The sequence below is a fragment of the Periplaneta americana genome, chromosome 14 (assembly GCF_040183065.1).
Source record: "Periplaneta americana isolate PAMFEO1 chromosome 14, P.americana_PAMFEO1_priV1, whole genome shotgun sequence".
Classification (NCBI taxonomy): domain Eukaryota; kingdom Metazoa; phylum Arthropoda; class Insecta; order Blattodea; family Blattidae; genus Periplaneta; species Periplaneta americana.
In genome coordinates, this window is record NC_091130.1 from 77,047,521 (window position 1) to 77,070,793 (window position 23,273).

The 23,273-nt window shown below is 38.8% G+C and overlaps 1 protein-coding gene across 1 annotated transcript; it reads right to left on the bottom strand.

Annotated features, from left to right (window-relative positions):
- Nucleotides 1-19: 19 nt before the first annotated feature.
- Nucleotides 20-22,818, bottom strand: LOC138713477 (hemolymph lipopolysaccharide-binding protein-like). The gene is made up of 4 exons (XM_069845606.1): nucleotides 22,669-22,818; nucleotides 7,852-7,969; nucleotides 3,288-3,587; nucleotides 20-290 (listed from the first exon to the last, which is right to left on the bottom strand). Exons 1-4 carry the CDS (start codon nucleotides 22,813-22,815, stop codon nucleotides 139-141), a joined length of 717 nt encoding a protein of 238 aa, XP_069701707.1. The 5' UTR covers nucleotides 22,816-22,818; the 3' UTR covers nucleotides 20-138.
- Nucleotides 22,819-23,273: the final 455 nt, after the last annotated feature.

Genomic DNA, 23,273 nt, shown 5'->3' on the forward strand with positions numbered 1-23,273 from the left:
ATATAAAAATTTCAATTAGTACTTTTACAGATATGTTTATTTAATCTATCACCTTTATATCATACATGTTAGGTACAATGATTTGCGTGAGAAGTGGCAAATTACCACAGACAATAACGTCGCATGTTGTCCTTTATGTCACAGTTCCTCTTCACAGAAGAACGCTCGCTTGTCCGAGCACGTGCTGTCTGCTAGTTTTCTGCTTCTCCCGAACAAACCGCAGAACTTATTACCTACTCTCGGAAATCCAGAATCCCAGCTTGTAAACCCTGTAGACGCCAGCGACTGATCTGCATTGAAAACAAAGATTACATCTTGTTAGGTAAGGAAAGGTGTTCTTTCTCCCCAACCCCCACTATTGAAGATAGCAAGTAGCCTATACTTCAACAGTTACATGAATTTTTTTCTGCTTGTAATTGACACAAAACCAGAAGAAACACAGCACATGGCATTTACAACACAGTAACGACGAAGATACAGTACCATTACATTAATCTGTGTAGAAGATAGCCGAGTTAAACGAACAAAAACAAGATACACTCTTTAGCAGCAATAGTTTAATTGCTGATAAGTAGAGTATATAGGCCTAAGCTTATTACACATCTCAAACTTTGCAAATATTCGTTTTATGACTTATCGATTCTAAGAAAACGTTATTTTTTCCGTGCATGTTTGCATGATTGGCTCTTTTGGGAATAAATTCAGGCTGAAGGCATATTATGAAGATTTTAGATATAATAGCTCATATTCAGATTTTTATATTGCATATTATGCCCTTTTTTCTAGCTTATTACTTACAGATGGATTTTAAAATACCCGGAGGTTCACTGTCGAGCTCACATAAGCCCGCCATCGTTCCCTATCCTGAGCAAGATCATTCCAGTCTCTACCATCATATCCTACCTCCTTCAAATCCATTTTAATAATATCCTCCCACCTATGTCTCAGCATCCACAAGGTCTTTTTCCCTCCGGTCTCCCAAATAACACTCTATATGCATTTCCGGATTCACCCATACGTGCTACATGCCTTGCCCATCTCAAACGTCTGGATTTAATATTCCTAAGCATGTCATGTGAAGAATATAATGCGTGCAATTCTACGTTGTGTAACTTTCTCCATTCGCTTGTAACTTCATCCCTCTTAGCCCCAAATATTTCCCTAAGCATCTTCAGTTTTTGTATTTTGTTAACTTACACAATAGTGTCTTTTATGAATGTTGCACATTATTTGTCTATTGAGAAAAAAATAAAAGAAAGCTACCTGTAACATGATTTCGTGGCATCCTACCTGACAAGTAGTCTTTGAACTTTCCACTAAACTGTCCCTTCGCTACACTGGAATTACCGACCGTAACTCTTGCTCGTTACAGGCCGGAGATCAAAATATTGAAAGAAAGAAAGGCAAAAAATTATGATTGCAAACTGTAACTTAGTAACTTATAATTTTTTTTGTCGAATTGTGAAGAGATCTTGTGTCAAAATGGATAGAGGAAAAGAAATTTATTGATGTAGTTTATTGTGATTGTTGTAATAAATATGTAAGTAATTGTGTATTTTGGGGCGCGCGATAGCGAAATGCCGCAAAATAAAACTACCTCTTGTTCCATTTCCGATGGGGTCATGGTCATGCGGATATGAAAAGACTTACAATTTCAACTCACTTCGTCCCAAATTTCTTCGCTTAGATAAGTATGCACCTGTCACCTTTTGTGACGTAGAAAGATAATTTTCTGTACTCAAGGACGTGCTTCAGATAAACAAATGAGCTTAAGTGAAGAAAATTTTGAGAAATTAGTTACAGTATGTTGCTTCAAAATAAAATAAAAATGTAACATAATATATAACTCAATTTTGGTAGTGCATATTTTTATTGATTTTTCGCTTCATTGTGCATGTTTTGTCATTTGTTAGTGTATGAGTGCATGCATATTTTAAGATTTAATAGTGGATGGAATTTCTGATTCTACTGATATGTTAACACTACCTTGAGTCGTATTTATTGTGTAAAGCTGTACCGATTGTATAGACCATCAATCACTCACACAGGTAGTTGGGGTTCGCATGCCGCTTCGTTTGGATTGAGGATATTTCATTTGTATCAGAAGCTTTGAAATGATGACGAGTCTTATTAGTGTAGTGAACAATAGAACTTCCCATTTTCATTTTTAATTAACAATTTAATGTGAACATAATGGAAATTCAAAACTTCAGTATGGAATTGCCTGTCTTTGTTTCTGTTATATTCTGAGTCGTTTTAGTTCGTAATAAAAAAAAATGCTTGTAATATTTTCAATGTTAAATTCCTATTTCCAGCACTTTGATTAATGTGTATGTCGATTAATATAATAATATAGCTACAATGAAATGCGAGGCTTTACAACAGTATGGTCGAGTCGAGTGATTGCTGTGTAGCGGTGAGCGTGTGCAAACATTAGGTCTACTACTGTCCAAATTTCACGAGAGAATCTCTTCGAGGGGACTATGGTCCTTGCGGGGTAAGAGGAGGAGTAAGCCAGTAACTCAGCGTTCTTGAAGAAGAAATTGGATTGGATGATGGCCGGTCGGGACAAACAAGACTCCGTCAATGGCCGGCCGGTTCCGTGTTGGGGTATGTTATAAGAGTGGGGGGAAAACATGCACTCCTTGTACGGATCTTCTCGTGAAATGCGGACAGTACAGATCATGCATTTTGTCAAGACACTCGCGATGCGCAGTAGGGGAACAACGTTTCTGTGTAGAGGGTAGGAGTAGAAGGGAAGGTTGGGTTTATGTCTACCGAGTTCAAGGGAAAGAGTAACTCATTCCCCTATAATTCGTAAGTAGACTCATCCGATTTTGTGCGCAGCCCTGTAGGAACAGTGGGGGAGTCTCTGGACATAATGCATGAGCTGTACTCATGGGGATGAAGTCCGATGCTGGCTAAATGAAATCACAGTCTGAGTCGAGAGTCGAAACGCAGTTCTGCAAGCACCTCGCGAAGGCAAGTGTCAAAGACATATCTCCATGCTCTAGGATGTCAGCTTATAATTTGAAGAAAGTTGAAAATTCCTTACAAAGGTCTGCGTGGTCTATGGCCCATTTCTCCTACAGGTGCTCCTGATATTTGTCATAACACTTTCAGAAAATCACTAAACCGCACGGACAGGATTAATGCCTGGAATTGTAAGATGAGCCAGCTGACATTATGGTGTCTATAAAGCCAGTCTAACAACTAAAGTACAATAAAATAAACAGTGACCATTGTGATAAAAATTGTCACCTTGGCAACTGTAAGGAACTACTCACTGAAAATAGTACGGTGTTCGCCGACACTGTTCTGGTCATGGAAGCCAGCATGAGCGTAGACATCGTTGACCACATCGACGAATTTCGAACCCCTGTCCCACAGGGACCCCACTGCGTTGGCCTCCTCCTCAGAGTTGAGAATTAGCAGGTGAGCTCCTTCTTGTTCACAAATCTGTAGCGCCTCGTTCCACGTCTTCCCAGTGGTGTGCAGCTTGTAGTAACCCAAACCGGCCATGACTTCATATCCAGGCGACGGGACGCGTTTATGACGCACATTGTCCGATGCAGAGAGCGACGGAGCTGTGGATAGATTCAACCGCGGCGTTAAAGCACTAATGAGATACATTGTGATGAATAATTAATCTTCTTAACAATAAAATTGTTTGTACACATCTGAAGTCTGACTAGTGTAATATGCTACTAGTCAGCGATGTATGCAATGGAGGGGGAAAGGAACTGGCCACCCTAACCCATTATCTCATGGCTTAGTTGTCTCATGACTAATGTCTTATTTTGATATCAATTATGGGGTTCTACATACAGTTGACTGAACTGCATCTCAAAGAGCTATTTGGTGATGTAAGAAACAATGTTGTGCGTCCGCAATGATCCAGAAATGAACGCGTCCTATATTACACAAATAATCTGCGACTTCTAAAGGGATTAGAATTATCGTCATTCCATTCTCGGGAGAGGAAATGAAATGGGTTCCCATGTTATAAATACAGAGTGATCCTCTCTAACTTTTCTGATTTTGATTGTGCAGGTGAGTCAACCTTGCGAAGAGTGCATGTTAAAAAAACTATGACTACTGCATAAAATACGGTACATTAGAAATCAATTGCAAAATGGAGAAAATCTCTCCGCAGATATGGAACGGAGTTTTCAATGTATAAATACGTAGTAGTTGTTTTCTTCCAACTGGACAAATTTCACATTTTGGAAATTGAAAATGATACAGGTACGGTACATTATATTACAATAAATCACAGAAGAGTCAAACTGTTTTTGTTTTTTTCTTTTTTTTTTTTTTTTTTGTATATGTAGATCATTTCTTGTAATGGATTATGTAAATAACATATCGTTACTCTTTTTTTTTACAAATCATACTTATTGTATATCTAATATAAGAAGAGTTCACTGCAAGAATATTGGATGTCACTTTCTTGTCGAAAATGAACCAAGACTGTCAATGCATAGCTTAAGACATATAGAATGTACATAGAGAGTTATATGGCATTAACATTGATAGTCATTGTCCAGTAATGATCGGAAAATCTCAGTTAAGCTTTGAGCACTAAGCATTTCAAACTTTCAATTGCTTCTCCAGCAAAATGTATTCCAAATGACATCCATCATTCTTGCAGTGGACTCTTCATATGTGTGTGTGTGTGTGTGTGCGTGTGCGTGTGCGTGCACGATTTCTTGACCTATACAAATCTACACTCTTCGACCGATATTTCCCAAAATTTGCACATGTAACCCTCATTACCAGGAGAAAAATATAGGCTATATGAAAGTTAGACAAATGGACGGTAAATATTAATTCAAAGAATAAAAAATAAATTGTCAATTCTTTATTTCTGTTGTATTTAAACCTCGACTTTCATGAGGCCGTGGAAGAAATAACACAACATTAAATATTGTTACATCATGAAAGACAAAATCTAGAAAATTCACGTAACTTGTATCTTTACGCAGTCCAGGACCAAATTCTTACTTTCTCAATACAGTTGTAGACACTGAGCAGGATGTATTTTATCCAACTAAATTGTTAAATTCTTTGAAACCACAAGGATTGCCACCAAAAAATTTAATATTTAATATTTAATGACCAAAATACTAGTGCGAAATATTGATTCACTAAAATTATTCAATGACATTAGAGTTGGTGTGAAAAAAAAACAGAAAACTCGCGGATACACATTTCAAATCTTCTTCGTCCCAAGATCAATACTCTATCGGTTGCTTTGTACATATATATATATATATATATATATATATACACATTATATTCATTCATATCTCTTAACTTTAATTTTAATGAAAAGTTTAAAGAAACAAATATTAAAAGTCCTTCAATAACTGTCTATTCAAAAATACAAAATATTACATAGGTTACATGAACATATTCTGACTAGCGCTTTCGCTATTATAATAGCATCTTCAGGTCAGACTTTTGTGATGTTATGCTTTTCATATAAAGACATGGATGGACAAGTAACGTCAAAAAGTGTTAAAGTACATGACGTGAAAATATAAAAATACAATGATAAGAAAAGTAAAAAGACTTATGAACAGTCTGATATATATATATATATATATATATATATATATATATATATATTAACACTTAAGCGTTGCAATCTTTCAATAAGTTGTTGGGAATTATTCAATCCACTAAACTTGTCTCTTTGGACATCGAAAATTTATATACCAATATTCCACTTGATGAAACTTTAAAGATAATTTCAGAGAAATTGCGCAAACTTAACACCGATGAAAAAATCATCAATCAACTAATGCAGTTGCTTTCTGTTTGCACTAAACAAAATTACTTCCGTTTCGACAATAAATATTTCTTACAAACTCGAGGTGTAGCAATGGGTGACTCTCTTTCCGGTTTTTTAGCCGACGTATTTCTACAGAGCTTGGAAGACAAACATATCGAAAAACTTGCTGCTAAACATAACATCATTTCTTACAATAGATATGTTGACGACACCTTGTTAGTTTTTGAGAGTCATGCTGACACCCATGAAGGTATCTTGCAATCTTTCAATAGTTTACATCCTAACTTAAAATTCACCATAGAAGTTGAATGTAACAAATCTATAAATTTCTTAGACTTGAAAATTATCAGAAAACATAAGAGTTTTGATTATGATATCTTTAGAAAACCCACAGACACTACCCATACTATTCACTGTCAATCCAGCCATCCCCAGTCTCATAAGCATAGTACTTTCGTTTTCTTAATTGATAGATTGCTGTATGTCCCCCTTTCCAAGAAAAACTATTTAAAAGAATATAAATATATAGTAGGACTTGCAATAGAAAATGGATTCAATAAAAAATTGGTAGATAAACTTCTTTCTAAAAGAAAGTCTCATTTAAACAAGAGTTCAGATATTACGCTCACGCCCTTTACTGATACTAAAAAATCTAAATATTGGAACACAATGTCTTTTTATAATAATGTATCATACAAGTTGCATAAGTTTTTCAAAAAAGAAAATGTAAAGGTCTCTTTTAGAACAGGTAATAAACTTAATAATGTTATTTCAAACAATATTTGCAACTTTGATAAATATGCCAGTGGTGGAGTGTACATGCTGCATTGTAAGAATTGCCCAAAAAAGTATATTGGCCAAACCAAAAGGAATTTTAGGACTAGATATTCTGAACATAAAGCAGATTTTCGTCACAATCGTAATAAATCCAAATTCGCAACCCATTTGATTGAGAACAACCACGAACTTCAAAAAATGTCCGACGCTTTACAGATTTTAAAACCCATCAGTAATGGAACCTTTAATTTAGTTGCTGAAGAATTTTACATAGCTAAATCGCTTAATAATACAGTTTCATTAATTAATTAACAATTACCTAGTTCCGCTAACCCCTTATTTATATTAGCCAATGGAAACTCTTCTCACTGCGGCACGTACCCCCCTCCACTTACGTCATGACGTGTTTCTCATACTGTGTCATTGCACCAGTCACTACTACGCCACAGACCAGGCAACATCACTTTTCTTTTATTACGCCAAGACCAAAGACCTTGTAAGTATTTTATCGTCAATTCACTTCTTTTTCTGGTTCTACACAGATTCCTTCACTAAATACTTATTATTGATTTTTGCAGATTTTACAATGTGCTGCCACGTCGTGGTGACTGATCCAAAGCAATATTTTAATTTGTTATTCTTTTTATTGTCTGTGTCGCTATTTTAAGCTGCATATATATCTTGCAGACCTTAATTTTTTAACAAATTGTGATCTATTACCTGCACACATGTCAAATGCTTTCATGTATTAATTTTTGAGACCTCATGAAGGTTTTACTGCCATATATATATATATATATATATATCAGACTGTTCATAAGTCTTTTTACTTTTCATATCATTGTATTTTTATATTTTCACGTCATGTACTTTAACACTTTTTGACGTTACTTGTCCATCCATGTCTTTATATGAAAAGCATAACATCACAAAAGTCTGACCTGAAGATGCTATTATAATAGCGAAAGCGCTAGTCAGAATATGTTCATGTAACCTATGTAATATTTTGTATTTTTGAATAGACAGTTATTGAAGGACTTTTAATATTTGTTTCTTTAAACTTGTTAACTTGTCGGACCAACATGCCTTTCAAAAAATTTTTTAATTTTAATGTTATAGGCTACGTTTAATTCTGATACATAAATAGATTACAACATACAGTATGTAGGATCCTAGCCAGTAGCCCAAGGTAAATCCAATTCTGCAGGCCGAGAAGTGCATCCTCAAATAATATAGATTGTAGGTTGGCCGCACTCGGGATTCAAACTCGTTACCTGTGACGGTGGCAGTTATTAGGACTGACTCTGAACCTTCACACTTTGTTGCGGTGTGGTCAAGGTCCAGCTCCCATGGCCCTGCATCCTGCAGTCCCGCTTCGTGCCCCAACTGAACCTAAAAAAAACAACTCTATTGACACACTTGAAAACAGGACATCTTGGAATGAAGAATTTAAACATAATGGTATTTTCGCCAATCTTATGACACGAGTGTGAGGAGACCACATGAGTTCTTGGAGAGGTTAAAAAATCTCTGTCTCTTCGTTAAACATTTATCTGTTCCTCGCTAATACACTATATTCTACACAGAGGGATGTTTCCGATCTCTGAAAACGAATTTTGAATGACGTCATGTGCGTCAGGAGTCACACGACACCTGAACTATGAAGAGAGGTGACATATCATGGTTAGTTTGTCGGTGTCTCACAGCAGCAATGCCCAAAAAATCGAGCTTTTTTGGGAGGGGTACATTACGACCCTTTCCGATGCCAATTACAGTTACGTGAAAATAATGGAAGCCTACAAAAAACGTAGTTTTGTTATTTCGAAGAAAGGCATCTTCCGTGTACTTAATAAGACTAGTAAAGCTCGGATGGGATTAATTTGTATCACCTCGTGAGGTGCGGCGATTTGTGACGGGGGTGGATTTGCTTGCTTTTTCCACTCTGGAATTAATTCCATCCGAACTTTGCCAGTCTTATTAGGTACACACAAGATGCCTTTCTTGGAAATAACGAAACCACGTTTCCTGTAGGTTCCAATGATTTTCACGTAATTGTATTTGACATTGGGAAGTGTTCTAATGTAGGCCTACCCCTCCCAAAAAGGCTCGATTTTCTTGGGCATTGCTGTTGTGAGACACCGTGCACTCTGGCTATGAGATCCCTCACTTCTAGTCTGTCACCTCTCCCAGCAGTCTAGTTGTCATGTGACTCCTGACGCACATGACGTCATTCAAAATTCGTTTCCAGAGATCGGAAACAACCCAGCGCAGTTGAAATAATGACATATAATACTCAACATACCTCTGATTGAAATTTTGGCTGATATGAACATCTATTATCCTGAAGTACATCTCACTTGACGATATGTGTCAGAGGAAGAACAATTATTTGTATACATCTTAAATGTGATTAGTGTAACATGTAACTAATTGGCGATGTATACAAATGGAAGGGGAAAGAAACTGGCCACCCCATCCCATTATCTCCTAGCCTGGTTCCCTTATTGGTATCACTTGTGAGGTTCAGATCTGTATTCGGACAGTTGACTAAACAACAATAATTAACAATTATCCCATTGGCCAGCTATACCTTAAATAGAGGGTGCAAAAGGACAGGACTTCAATCCTCGCAACATAGAATCAGAAATGGTGGAAAAGGCAGAAAAGCAGGTTTAAGTTAGAATTTCACAGAACACTTCTAACTGGTAAGTCCTGGGTTCGATCCCGGTGTTACGGAATTTTCTCGTTTCCAAAGTTCCAGAAAGCTCCGAGGTTCATTCAGCCTCCTATCAAATTGACTAGGCATACCGGATCTTTCCCGGAAGTAAAAGGCCATCGGAGAGTGGTGCTGACCACATCACCTCATTCTAGTGCCGAGGTCAATAAAGAGTGATGCCCCCAAGTATCTTCTAAATGGTATCGTACCGGAAGTTACATTTTTCTTCTTCTGTCGCCATGTTTGCTTATAGAACTCGGACATATATAAATAAATAGTTAATTGAGCGTGCGCGCTGCACATCCAAGGGGTTCATAGTTCGATTCTTGACATAGATAATGGAAGATATTTATCTTCCGTTTCCGTGACTAGATAGTTGCCCATAACGGGCAACCGATGATTAACCTATGATGACTGTGAGGTGACTCTACAGTACGTTGGACCAATCCCACACCCAGGGAAGCACGCAATATGTAGATGTCTAGTATGGATTCAGAGACAATACGCTTCCTCCCCTGCTATAACGCAGTGGTCTGGAAGGTGATACAGGGGAGGTAAAACGGATAAAGAAAGAAAGTAAACTATTGTTTAATACTTCAATTAATATTGTTAATGATTTTGAATTGTGACGTAACGCTTAAATGGTTAGATATGAAGTATTTAATAGCATTTCATCCCAAACTCACATTTTGTACACCCGTGATAGAATGAGTAGCGAGCCGATTGTGCTGCCCGACTAAGCTAGTCCCAATATCCGCCACACCATGCATTCCTCTCCAGGTGTCAAATTCGTATACCTTACTTCTAGTGATAGTCCACGTACCCCGTAGACCTACATATGTTACTACCTCCTATACACAGGATGAATCAAAGGTTTTTACTGAAATGCTAGATGGTGAAGTATATAGATATTTGGAACAGACAATCTCAATAACATTTTTTAATAGAACTACTGTATCGTTTCAGAGCTACAATATTTTTAAGTGTAGTTTAAAATACATTGAAATTATGACACTGTATCATTTCAGAGCTACAATATTTTTAAGTGTAGTTTGAAATACATTGAAATTATGACACTGTATCGTTTCAGAGCTACAATATTTTTAACTATAGTTTGAAATACATAAAAAAATATAATGCGATGTCCATTACATGAGCTTTTCTGTTACTTAATAAGGATTGTAATAATATCAGAACAACATTAATAAAAATCATGAAATACTTTAGCATTGTTAGTTAGAAAACATCTGTTTGTACTAGCATTATTATATCAGTATTTATCGCACAGCTGATCTTTACTTTTGTTTACAAGATCTGTTCAAAGTGTCTTCCATCCATAGTGACGAAATTAAGGCAGTTTTTCGAACAGCTGTCGTGACCGTGTCAATAGGTTGGATTCATTGCAAATATCTTCTGATGATTTCTCAGTGCGCTACACAAGTTCTTCTTCATTTAAGCACAATAGTACAACGGAATTTGTAGATAAATATATAAATATTATAGTTAATTTCATTACTCTCGTAACTGCCGAGATTATATCAGCGTCGCCGGTGTGTCGGAATTTTGTCCGGCAGGGGTTCTCTTACATGCCAGTAGATCTACTGACATAAGCCGGTCGCATTTTGAGGGTGGGTGCGTCTCGGTGTTGCGTGAGATTCACTCAGGGTAGCCGAGGTACGGTTGTGGTGTAGGATGATGTCGGGAATAATACCAAGCCGGCTACTTATATAAAATGCAGTGTAAACTCCAAAACTATAAGTTTATTGTCGTATTCACTTGGTAAATCCTAGAGTACCTAGAGTATGTATTTCCGGCTGACTTATAATTCAATCGTTGGTCGCACTTCTGCATCGACTCTATGGCAGCTCTGAATAAGCTCTATCCGATACTACCAATTCAATACTCTGTCCAGTACACTATGATCGAAACTCCTAAACGTTGACGAGTGGTCTCGCCGATGACAAAGTTCTATCTATCGAGTCTTCGCCGGAAGAAAGACTGTTCAGTTGGGCCGCCGACACGAAAAAAAGATGTCGCGATGTCTACACGAAGAAAAGTAGTTATCCTGTCGACACGAAACGAAGTAGTTATTCTGCCCTGTATGTAAGGCCGTCGACACGAAAAGGAGTAGTGATTGTGCCCTGTATGTAGGGCCGCCGACACGATGAGATGTTGTAATGATCTCCGCTCCCCGTCACCCTTATTTATAAAAACCTATCCTACGCTAAAACTAACTATCCTATTGGTTAAAAACTACGTCACTTAACCGGCCTAAAATCTATTCCCTATTGGTCCAAAGTGACCTCATAAGCTGGACCAAGATCTCTTCTTATTGGGCGCGAAATATGTCATCTCTAAATTTAGACTTTTGGACTTCCCATAACATCTAATTAGTTTGTATATCTCACAAGAATACCCGTTCTTTGGAAAACCCAAGCTTGGCATGTTGCTTTCCCACGGGTGTAGTCCAACTCCGGCTTTTATGCTTCAACGAGTCTCTATGTACGAAACCCCGCTCAAGGTGGCTCTAAATCTGTCCGATGCTGACAAGTGACGAAACACCTGTGTGGGAGCTAATTCTAATGAAGTCGCCAGAACATCCCCGCAAATACATGTAATAAAAATATGGAGATATCATTTCGCTAATAAATCGGTCTCTCCCTCTCCTAATTCCTGCTTCAAATGCCCGTCTTCATAACATTGGAAATTAACGAAAGAGTTTCCAATGTTATGAGATGTCCCCGCTTTCTGCCTATAACTAGCCTCATAGTTCCCCTTAGCGGTCAGCCGGTAATACATTATTTACAATACAATCAGATTACAATGTCACTACAGACAATTACAATAAATATTACATATATCTTCACAAGCCTTTCTATGTACACAACTCTCACACGATAAGCACAACAATGTACAATTTATATTCACATTTACATATGTACAATACCATTCATTCACATATTTACATTTATCTATTCATTGATCAATTACATACTCTGCGTGCTTGGTTGTACCAGCCGCGCTGTACAGGGTCACCTGGCTGTACGCGTGAGACTAACTATCCTTACTCTTTCTCATTCCTGCCTCCTTGCCTCTCCTGTTTGAAAGGCCGCAAGAGTTGCTTGTGGTACCTTCCAACAGGTTTACTTTTTCCCCTTTCTACCAATTCGAAAGTATGGTCTCCGTATTTACTTTTAATTTCGTAGGGCCCCTTGTACAGTAACTCCATGCGTGAGTAACGTCCTCTAAGGGCGGAAGATAACTTCACGTCCCTTAGCAATACCAAATCGCCGGGTGTGGACTCCCATTTGTGGCGCTATCTTTTAACTTTACCGAGTTTATACTCAGCCTTTTTCCTGATTCGGTCGAAAGCTAGTTTACACAGTAGTTCCGCACTAGGAGGCTCACCCTCCTGTATTGCCTGCGGCAAACTCTTTATCATAGGATCGGGATCGATCCCTAACATAAGTTTGATCGGAGCTATTCCGGTCGTTGGATTGGTAGAGTGGTTCATGACTCTCTCAATCACCTCACATTGCCTAAACCAGTCCTTATGATTTCGGTGACACAGAATACGGAGGTACAGTGATATATCCCTAAGCGCTCTTTCGCAGGGATTACCGCTGGGAAAGTATGCGGAGCAATTGTATAGCTTCACGCCCGCATCTTCCAGCCTTTTGCAAAACACTTTCGATTTATGTACCGACACATTGTCACTGAGCACCGCTGTTACCGGGCCGTAAGTCGGTATGTAGTCTCTAACCAGCTTATCAGCACACAACTTACTAGAGATATTTCTTAAAGGGTAAATCTTTACAAACTTTGTAAATACATCGTACGTAACAAATATGTGCCTGTGTCCGAAGGACGATGTGGGCATTGGACCGTGTTCGTCCACTGCTACAAGTTCATTCTTCTTACCCCTAATAATGACCTGTGGTACATTGTCATATCTTACATTTAGAGGTTTCGCCCTCTGGCAGACCTCGCAACGAGATATTACCCTTCTAACCTTCTTTGACAGTTGCTTAATATAAAATGATTCTGACATAGTTAAAATAATCCTATCACTCCCAGAGTGACACATGGATAGGTCAAAGTAATTTATAAGTTCATTCTCCATACTCGCAGGTATGTATATTTTCCACTTCTGGATATCCCTACCATTCAATTTATACAAGATACCAGAGCGCAATCCATACACTTCATCTTTCACCTGTGAGATTTCTCTAGCTTTGTCCATTAAGGCCCTTATCGTGGAATCCTCCTGCTGCAAATCTGCAATTCTCCGAAATTTTCCCGTCAGAGCGCCATTCCTCGTGGAATCAATTTTCATCACGGCAATTTCGTACGCGGGGGCGGTGATAGTTTCCGGTAGCCCCGATTTGGAATTCAAACGAGAGAGACAATCACCAAAGATATTGTCTGCCCCCGGAATATGTCTGATCGTCACATCATGAGCCAAAATTTCGTGCACATATCTAGATATTCTAGAGTTCGTCAATTTGCATCTACTCAGAAACGCTAGGCTTACATGGTCAGTAAATATGATGATCTGCCTATTAAAGATATACTGACGGAACTTCTGTAGTCCGAAATACACAGCAGAAATCTCTAGTTCCGTGATTGATGCGTTGCTTTCGGCACGCGACAGTCCCCTAGAAGCTGTGGCAATCACATGTCGCTTGTTATCTTCATCTGTCTGACATAGAATTGCTCCATATCCATATGAAGACGCATCAGTATAAATCTGAGAAGGTAGGCTGTCGTTAGGCCTTTCCAACAGAATTGAGTCGGCGAAAAGCAGTTTCGTTCGATCGAATGCTTCCTGCTCTGCCGACCCCCACCTGAAGGGTGTATCCTTCTACAATGCTCTGAGTGGAGCTACATGCTTAGCATAATTGACGAGAAACCGATTCTGGTATTGTAGGATACCTAGATATCTACGAACCTGTTTCCGGTTCCGCGGCGGCGGGATCCTCGCAATGCTCTGAATTCTCTCTTGGTCCGGTCTAATTCCGTCAGACGAAATTACGTAACCCAGGAAAACTGTCTCGACTTTAAAAAATGCTGTTTTCCCCAGCTTGACTGTCACACCAGCCTCTCTCAAATTAGTGAGTACAAAATCAATATCTTTAATATGCCTATCAACATTATTGCCATATATAAGAAAATCGTCAATGTACTGTGCCAGAAAACCTTTCGTCGAATCACCAAAAATTATGTCAAGTGCCCTTAGTAGCGCAGATCCAGAACTCGCGATGCCGAATGGGCATCGGGTATACTGATAAACTTTCCCGTTATGTAGGAACGCTGTGAATTTTCTCGAGTCCTCGTCCAGCGGAATCTGCCAATACGAACTGGTCAAGTCCAAACTAGTGAATATAGAACAGTCACTGATACGGCCTAACAAAGTGTCCACTGACTCCGTCCTGAAATTATCTTTAACTGAAAACGAGTTAACGTGTCGGGCATCGATCGTCACTCTTAAGCTTCCATTGGGCTTCCTAACCCAGCACAATGCATTTACATAAGGCGAGTCTGATACTTCTATAACTCCATCTTTTAACATATCATTTATGATTTCGTCTGCCTGATCCCTTAAAGATAGGGGGATGGGTCTACATTTATGCCGAAATTCCTCCATTCCTACCACCTTAATTTTGTGTGTATACACTCTACACAGATCCGGCGCGTCTGAAAAGACATTTAAATGGCTTCCTACAACATCCATTAAGCGTTTTTTTCACTCTCACTCAGGCCGCGTGCCTGGTTAACTTTATCTCTCACTATTTCGAAAGTATCTGTCCTCCTATTGTGAGACGCGTCTACCTGCCTAAGATCGCCCGGCGAAATCTCATTACAATATCTGGCCCTACCGCTAATGAGATTGCGTCCTATTTGTCTCGCCTGGACTAATTCGCCGATACACAACTCGCATTCTCCGCAGTCTACTTGACACACTCCCCTAGTTACCTCACTACCTTCCCACGGATTAACCTCTATAATTACATACTTACAAATTTTGAGGTGCTCTACAAAAAATAACTCTTCCTGTAATTCAATCTCTCCCGCGGTTCTTTCGTCTACCTCAGCTCGAGCGTTATTCCTACTGAATGGGACATGGCCTACACTGCCGTTACCTGCAGTAACCCCTAGTCTGTTTTCCCTGAAATCTAATAGCGCGTGCCATTCATAAAAGCTTTCTACTCCAATAATGATGTCGGTAGTCAACCTTTGTATCACAAGAAAAATCGCATTTAATTTCACGTCTCCGCACTCTAACTCGAACCATACTTGATATTTTACCTTTTCCTTCTTCTTGCTTAGGGCGCCCGCACAGTACAGTGAACATATGGGTAACGTTTGCAGTTTTATTCCTGAATCCCTAACCTTTTGAAAAAATTCCAAGATGCATACATTATTTGTGGAGCCCGAATCCAACAACACACAACACTTTATCCCAAATATTTTAGCATCTATATAAGGCAATACATAAGTCCCATTATTTTCTAACTCTGGGTTAGTAATCTCGCTCTGTCTCTTTACGCTTACCGCGTTGGTGGATTCTTTTGATAGTGACTTATTGCACTTAGCTACAGAAATCTCCGAACCCTTGAGACTTCTGTCTAGCAGTTTCCCGAGTGCGATGCAGTCGGTTCCACTGCTACCTCGTCTCTATTTCTACAATTTATAGGCTCCCGGCCCATATTCATTCTGACCGGACTTTGCTGACGTCCGTTCATGTCTCTATTCCTGCTTTGTCCCACGTTACACTGTGTAGGTGGCGTATTGCACCCTTGTGAGGCCATTTCTTGTAGGACGTCTCGCCTATCTCTCTCCTGCTCCTGTCTCCTCCAATCACCTCGATTTTGCGGTCCCTTGCTAAAATTAGGCTGCCAGAATCCCTGTCTGTAATTTCTGTTTCGAAGCCAATGTGGTTGGGTTCTAAGCCTACTATTTCCGTTCTCTTGTCTTCCCGTGTACCATCGTATGTGGTTAACCCTACGCACGGGACCAACACCTCCTCTATCGTTTCTCATCCTGTTGTAACTGCTCTGGTTGTTCCTAATATTATTGTAAGGGCCCCCAAAGGGCGGGTCAATCCTTCTCTCCCTGTTGGGACTATTCCCTCCGTTCTGACCATTATGGTATCGACTATATGCATTGTTGGGGCTCCTATCACAACCCCAGCTACTCTGATTTTGGGCTCCTGTCCTTGGGGATGAAAAGGCCGTACTTGCCCCCTTCCCCGCTTTCTGGTCGGTGGGGCTTGAACCCTTTCCTTTGCCATGTTCATAATCTGCCTGGCCACTACATTCATAGTGCGTGGCGTCCGAACCGTCCAGCGCAGTCAATAGATCTATTGTTTCCCCGAAGTCTCGGGGCCCTGCTACAATCAGATTATATCTGATGTTCTCTGCATACTGCGAAATCACAGTTTGGATCAGCTCTGAATCCGGTATAGGCGGATTGAGGCTTTTCCCTTTCTTAACAAGTTCAAGAAAATAATCTATCATAGAGACGCCTCTTCCCGCGTCAAACCTGCTCTGATTAATTTCCTTCCTAATTCTTTGTTGTTGTCTTTGTCCCCAGTATCTCTCCGAGAATTTTTCTCTGAATTCCTCATAAGTGACATTATCCCCTAGGGCCACTAGCGCCCAGTTGAGTGGTCGGCTCTTTAGGCTCTTTCGTACGACAGTCATTTTTAAGTCATCCGGCACCCCTCTTACTCTAAAGTACGTTTCCAGCTCACTTATGCAGTTATGTGGGTTTGAAAATTCAACCTAATCGAATATAGGGTAACCAATCTCATTCATAATGTGAGTGGGGTACTGAGGACGGCCTAAATATGCCTTGTCGTTTACACTTATCAACTCACTACGCACGTCATCACGTGAGGTCTGACATTCCTCACTCACACTATTGTTGACATGTCTTACATTTATGTTACTACCTGACGCCGGGCTCTCACTTGTGCCCTCTTGTCTAGAAACTGCACGGTCCGAGCTGCTATGTCCGCTTAAATTTGCCGGACTACCCCCATTTAGTACGTCGTTTATTGAGTTTAATTTACTTCTTAATTCTTCCAAACATTCGTTATCCGCCCTTTCTTTATTCTTTATGGCTCGCTTGAGACCGTCCACTTCCTGATCCATCTCACCTATTTTCTCTTCTACCGAATTCTGAATTTCTCGAACCTTCTCCACTATCGCTTCCTCAACAGCTGATTTTAGATCGCTATTCTCTCTCGTAGCGCTATCTCTAACCCTAACTTCTAAATCCTTTATACTTTCTGACATCCTATCCATAGCTATCTTCAATTGGTTCTCCATTCCGATCCCATTCTCGGTTAATTTCCCCTCTAGCTTCTCTATTTTGTCCTCCATCTTGTTTCCTCTTTCCGCTAATTTTGCAATATGATCTCTAATCTCTCTCGAACTTTCCCCCAATCTATTTTCCATTTGTTTTATTTGTTCTCTACTTTCCCTCAGAATCTGCTCTCTACTTTCCCTTGAGTTATTCTCTAATTTAGTTTCCATTTGTTTTATTTTTTCTTTACTTTCCCTCAGAATCTGCTCTCTACTTTCCCTTGAGTTATTTTCTAATTTAGTTTCCATTTGTTTTATTTGTTCTTTACTTTCCCTCAGAATCTGCTCTCTACTTTCCCTTGAGTTATTTTCTAATTTAGTTTCCATTTGTTTTATTTGTTCTTTACTTTCCCTCAGAATCTGCTCTCTACTTTCCCTCGAGTTATTCTCTAATTTAGTTTCCATTTGTTTCATTTGTTCTCTACTTTCCCTTGAATTGTTGTCTAATTTATTTTCCATGAATTGTCTCATCTGCTCCCATAACTGTTCTAGCGTCATTTCCCCTTTGCCGCTGTCTCTACTCTGTTGCTTTTCCACCGTTCGCTCTCCCTCTATTTCTTGTCCTGCGTTATTCTCGACCTCCTCCCTAATTTCCATAATTTCCTCGTCCTTCCTTTGTTCCATGGTTCCCTTGTTTCTATTTCCTCGTCTTTCTTGTATTTTCCTAACTACCTTACTCCTATGGCTACGTAGTATCATCTGTATGCTACTCTGTCATCTATCCGACGCTTGCTTTCCCAATAATAATCTAACTAGCCCTGTATTTGCACTCTACTCACTTCCAACAAATTACGCAATACACTTATTTCACTTTCCCCCAAAATATCACACACACAAAAAATACATATATATATATATATATATATATATATATATATATATATATATATATATATATACACCCAAAATATCACGCCAGAAATTGAAACATATACACTTTATAATTATTCCCCCAAAATATCATATACTGCACATATATACACACATTTATACATCCTCCATTCATTCTTGCCACCGCCTCTCCGAGTTGCCTTCTCTGGTGTTGTCGTGATGTCGCGATGATTTGGTTCTATTCCCGCCTTCCAGCGTCGTTCCTCGGCTATGCAGGGCTGAACTGCTCCGTCCGGTCCTCCGCGTTGTTTCGTGCTGTGTTCGCACCCGGGGCCGGTCACTGGAACAGCTCTCTTCCTTCGAGCCCCACGTTGGAAAGCGCCATTTGAGGGTGGGTGCGTCTCGGTGTTGCGTGAGATTCACTGAGGGTAGCCGAGGTACGGTTGTGGTGTAGGATGATGTCGGGAATAATACCAAGCCGGCTACTTATATAAAAGGCAGTGTAAACTCCAAAACTATAAGTTTATTGTCGTATTCACTTGGTAAACCCTAGAGTATGTATTTCCGGCTGACTTATAATTCAATCGTTGGTCGCACTTCTGCATCGACTCTATGGCAGCTCTGAATAAGCTCTATCCGATACTACCAATTCAATACTCTGTCCAGTACACTATGATCGAAGCTCCTAAACGTTGACGAGTGGTCTCGCCGATGACAAAGTTCTATCTATCGAGTCTTCGCCGGAAGAAAGACTGTTCAGTTGGGCCGCCGACACGAAAAAAAGATGTCGCGATGTCTACACGAAGAAAAGTAGTTATCCTGTCGACACGAAACGAAGTAGTTATTCTGCCCTGTATGTAGGGCCGTCGACACGAAAAGGAGTAGTGATTGTGCCCTGTATGTAGGGCCGCCGACACGATGAGATGTTGTAATGATCTCCGCTCCCCGTCACCCTTATTTATAAAAAACCTATCCTACGCTAAAACTAACTATCCTATTGGTTAAAAACTACGTCACTTAACCGACCTAAAATCTATTCCCTATTGGTCCAAAGTGACCTCATAAGCTGAACCAAGATCTCTTCTTATTGGGCGCGAAATATGTCATCTCTAAATTTAGACTTTTGGACTTCCCATAACATCTAATTAGTTTGTATATCTCACAAGAATACCCGTTCTTTGGAAAACCCAAGCTTGGCATGTTGCTTTCCCACGGGTGTAGTCCAACTCCGGCTTTTATGCTTCAACGAGTCTCTATGTACGAAACCCCGCTCAAGGTGGCCCTAAATCTGTCCGATGCTGACAAGTGACGAAACACCTGTGTGGGAAGCTAATTCTAACGAAGTCGCCAGAACATCCCCGCGAATACATGTAATAAAAATATGGAGATATCATTTCGCTAATAAATCGGTCTCTCCCTCTCCTAATTCCTGCTTCAATTTAAGCACACTTAAATGCCATCGATCTAGGCCGGGATCGAACCCGCAATCTCGAGCACAGAAGGCCAGATCTATACCAACTAAGCAACCCAGGCCGACGAATTTTGTAGGAAATAACGGAAATTTTTCATACGATTGACGTCTTCTCGTATATTTCTGTGTCGTGTCGGATGTTTTGCAGCTTGAATTCTTCATTACCTAGTGTGAGAGTTCAATATTAAAATGGTTAAATTGGGTTTATTCATTATTCAGAAAAGCTACTTGCAGTCTTATGGTTAGTAACCTAACTTATCTTCTTGTAGATTCGATCATCAACGACAGGCGTTTGTTTACAATACATAACCCCCTCCAGAGTCATGACGTATGGACAGGTAAAAAAAAGCTACTATACACGTGACATCATATGTTAGAATATTTCAACTGTAATTATTTTTGAAACTATTCCAAATAATGCATTCGTTTATTTGAGTCATTTAGTCCAAATAACGTTAGTATTCAAATAATGATCTAGCATTTCACGAACAACTTCTTAATCATCCGGTATAACTTGTTTTGGTTGATATCACTGGGCGTTTTACTACACAATAATGTTGGGGAATGAGACAATTTTAAAGAAGTTAATATAGAATAGACCTAATAGTGAAATTATGAAAAGAAATTAGAAAACACCCGAAAAAACATGCGTAATTGTTTTTCTGCACGATCATGTTTTTGTTATATTTACAGCTATTGTTAGGCCTTGAAAGTTAGAATTCTCACACAGAGACTTGTTGCTAGGGAAACCATTCTTCATAACGTAAAGCTATACCGAAATAGACCTATTTCAGTGCACTTATTGTTACTTAGTTACCATTACAGTGCAGTTTTGCGAAGGTTTTGGAATAATATTACTCTAAATTTTCATTGTAAAATATATTGTACAGTATTTGCAATTTTAAAAATATTATCATGCGAAAAACGTTGTACAATACACGTTTGTGAAGTGTATTACAAAATCGCTCTGCTCATTTCCCAAACTTTTCCTCGATTTTGTAAAAAGCATTTCCCAACCTTGTATCGTAATAGTTTTGCGAAGGCTTTGGAATAATATTGCTATAAATTTTTATTCCAAAATATATTATATTTCTAATTTTAAAAATATAATCGTGCAAAAAATGTTGTACAATACACATTTATGAAGTGCATTACAAAATCGCTGTAGTCGTTTTTCAAACTTTCCTCGATTTTGTGAAAAGCACTTCCCAACCTTGTACCATAATAGTTTTGCGAAGGCTTTGGAATAATATTGCTCTAAATTTTCATTGCAAAATATATTGTATTTGCAATTTAAAAATAAGATCGTGCAAAAGTTTGTCCAATACACATTTGTAAAGTGCATTACAAAATCGCTCTCCTCGTTTTCCAAACTTTTCCTCGATTTTGTAAAAAAAAAAAAACATTTCCCAACCTTGTATCGTAATACGCTATACTATTATCTAGAGTAGGCTACTGTATAATACTCCAATCGATTAAGGAAGAAGTGAAAAGAGTTTTATGGAATGGAAGCCAGATATATAGGAACTTGTTAAAATTATACGTTGTAAATAAGAGTAAATACTTCGATAATAAGTTTTATTTAACTCTATATCAGGCATATAGAGAGATTCTTATAGAACCGAACCCAACGTCATGCCTAAAAATTCACAAACAAATAAAGGTAAAATGATAAAATTTGGAGGAGACTTACTTTGGCTCATGTGTAAAACGTGCACATTACATCAGATGCTGGAAGTGACAGGCATTCTCCGATAGGCACATTTCTTCATATTTCTTTTACGCATGCCAACACCACGCAATAGATATTTCTGATTTTCCTAGAGGAGTTGTCCTCCCACTGTTGCAGAGTTTGGAGCCTGTCATGGAAATCTCTATCTTTAAGATTGCTCCACAACAAGAGATAAGGACCACCACAGTTGTTGTCAGTATAGCTGGTTAGGAATTATCAGGACAACAGTTGCCGTCTAACTGCCAAAGACACCGGAACTTTCACCGTGATCCTAAATTTTTTTTTTTTTTTTTTTATTCTGCACAAGACACTGCACTGGAATTATGTGGTCCCCTTACCACAGACTGTTCAACAAGCTTAGTCCATTCTCGTTTTAACATTATACTGATGTAACAGCTTACACAAGCATTTTATTGTTTTTTTATTTTAAATTTTAATCACATAAAATTTTGTAATTCTATTTCATAACTAATGTTTGCAACTTGTTTTGTCTTACTAGTGTTATAAACTATAATAGATCACATAAATGCACATTCAAACTCCTATGTATTCTACGGCATACTTCTGATGATCTCTCTGTAGAGTCGAAAGCGTTTAAACTTATAAAATAATATGTACAAATAACTTTTAGTTATTTTGTTTCTCAGATAAGCACAGACGGACCTTGTTTAACCCAATTTATTATAACTACTTATCGGCTGCAACATGGTTTTTCAAATCCATTATCTTTGATTTTTCAATTTGTTGGCGGACTACTATTTTTATCTGTTCATAAAGTACATGTGGTGACATTAGGTGCGCTTGATTTTAAAAGTGGTTTGAAACGGATCTGAGTTATAGTTTCTATTTCGTAAACAATTTATGGGGTTCTGTTCGTCAAAAATCACTGTGTACTAGGGCCTACATTATGTGCACCACTGACGAAAAATACCATCCTTCTTACAATTACAATAATTTGGGCTGGTTTACCTGAGCAATCCAGTGACCTGTTTGGTTGCGACGACTGATGATAGACAATTTGAGGGCGCTGGTGTGCGGTGATATACACTTGAGCCCTGCCGACTCCCCGAAGCACACCATCACACAGCACACCACTACCAGAACACACCTCATCATCGTGGTATACTGCTGACAAACTCGAAGGTATGGGACATTATATAGCAGCAGGATCTCTGTTAGAGCAGGATTAACCAGATTATCCGTCATTGAAATAAATCGCCTTACGATTCCAGAAACAGATATCCTTACGTCAGCTTAAGCTGCAAGATTTACTTTAAATCTTCTTGTAGAGCAATAGTATTATGGATACCGTTTTCAAGATAGTACCTATATAACATTTTTGTTGACCATGTCTGAAGATATTATAATATTCGTCAGTTGCGTTGATGGCTCAATTCAGAACTCTTCTGCGCATATGCAGGCACATGATATCGTATAAACAAGAAGCTACACCTGAGAGATCTGAACTTATGCAATTTATATAGCAGCAAAATCTTAAATTGAAAGTGGATTGTCAAGATTATCTGTCATTATAAAATATAATTTACGAAACCAGAAAAAGAAAGACTCCCTTA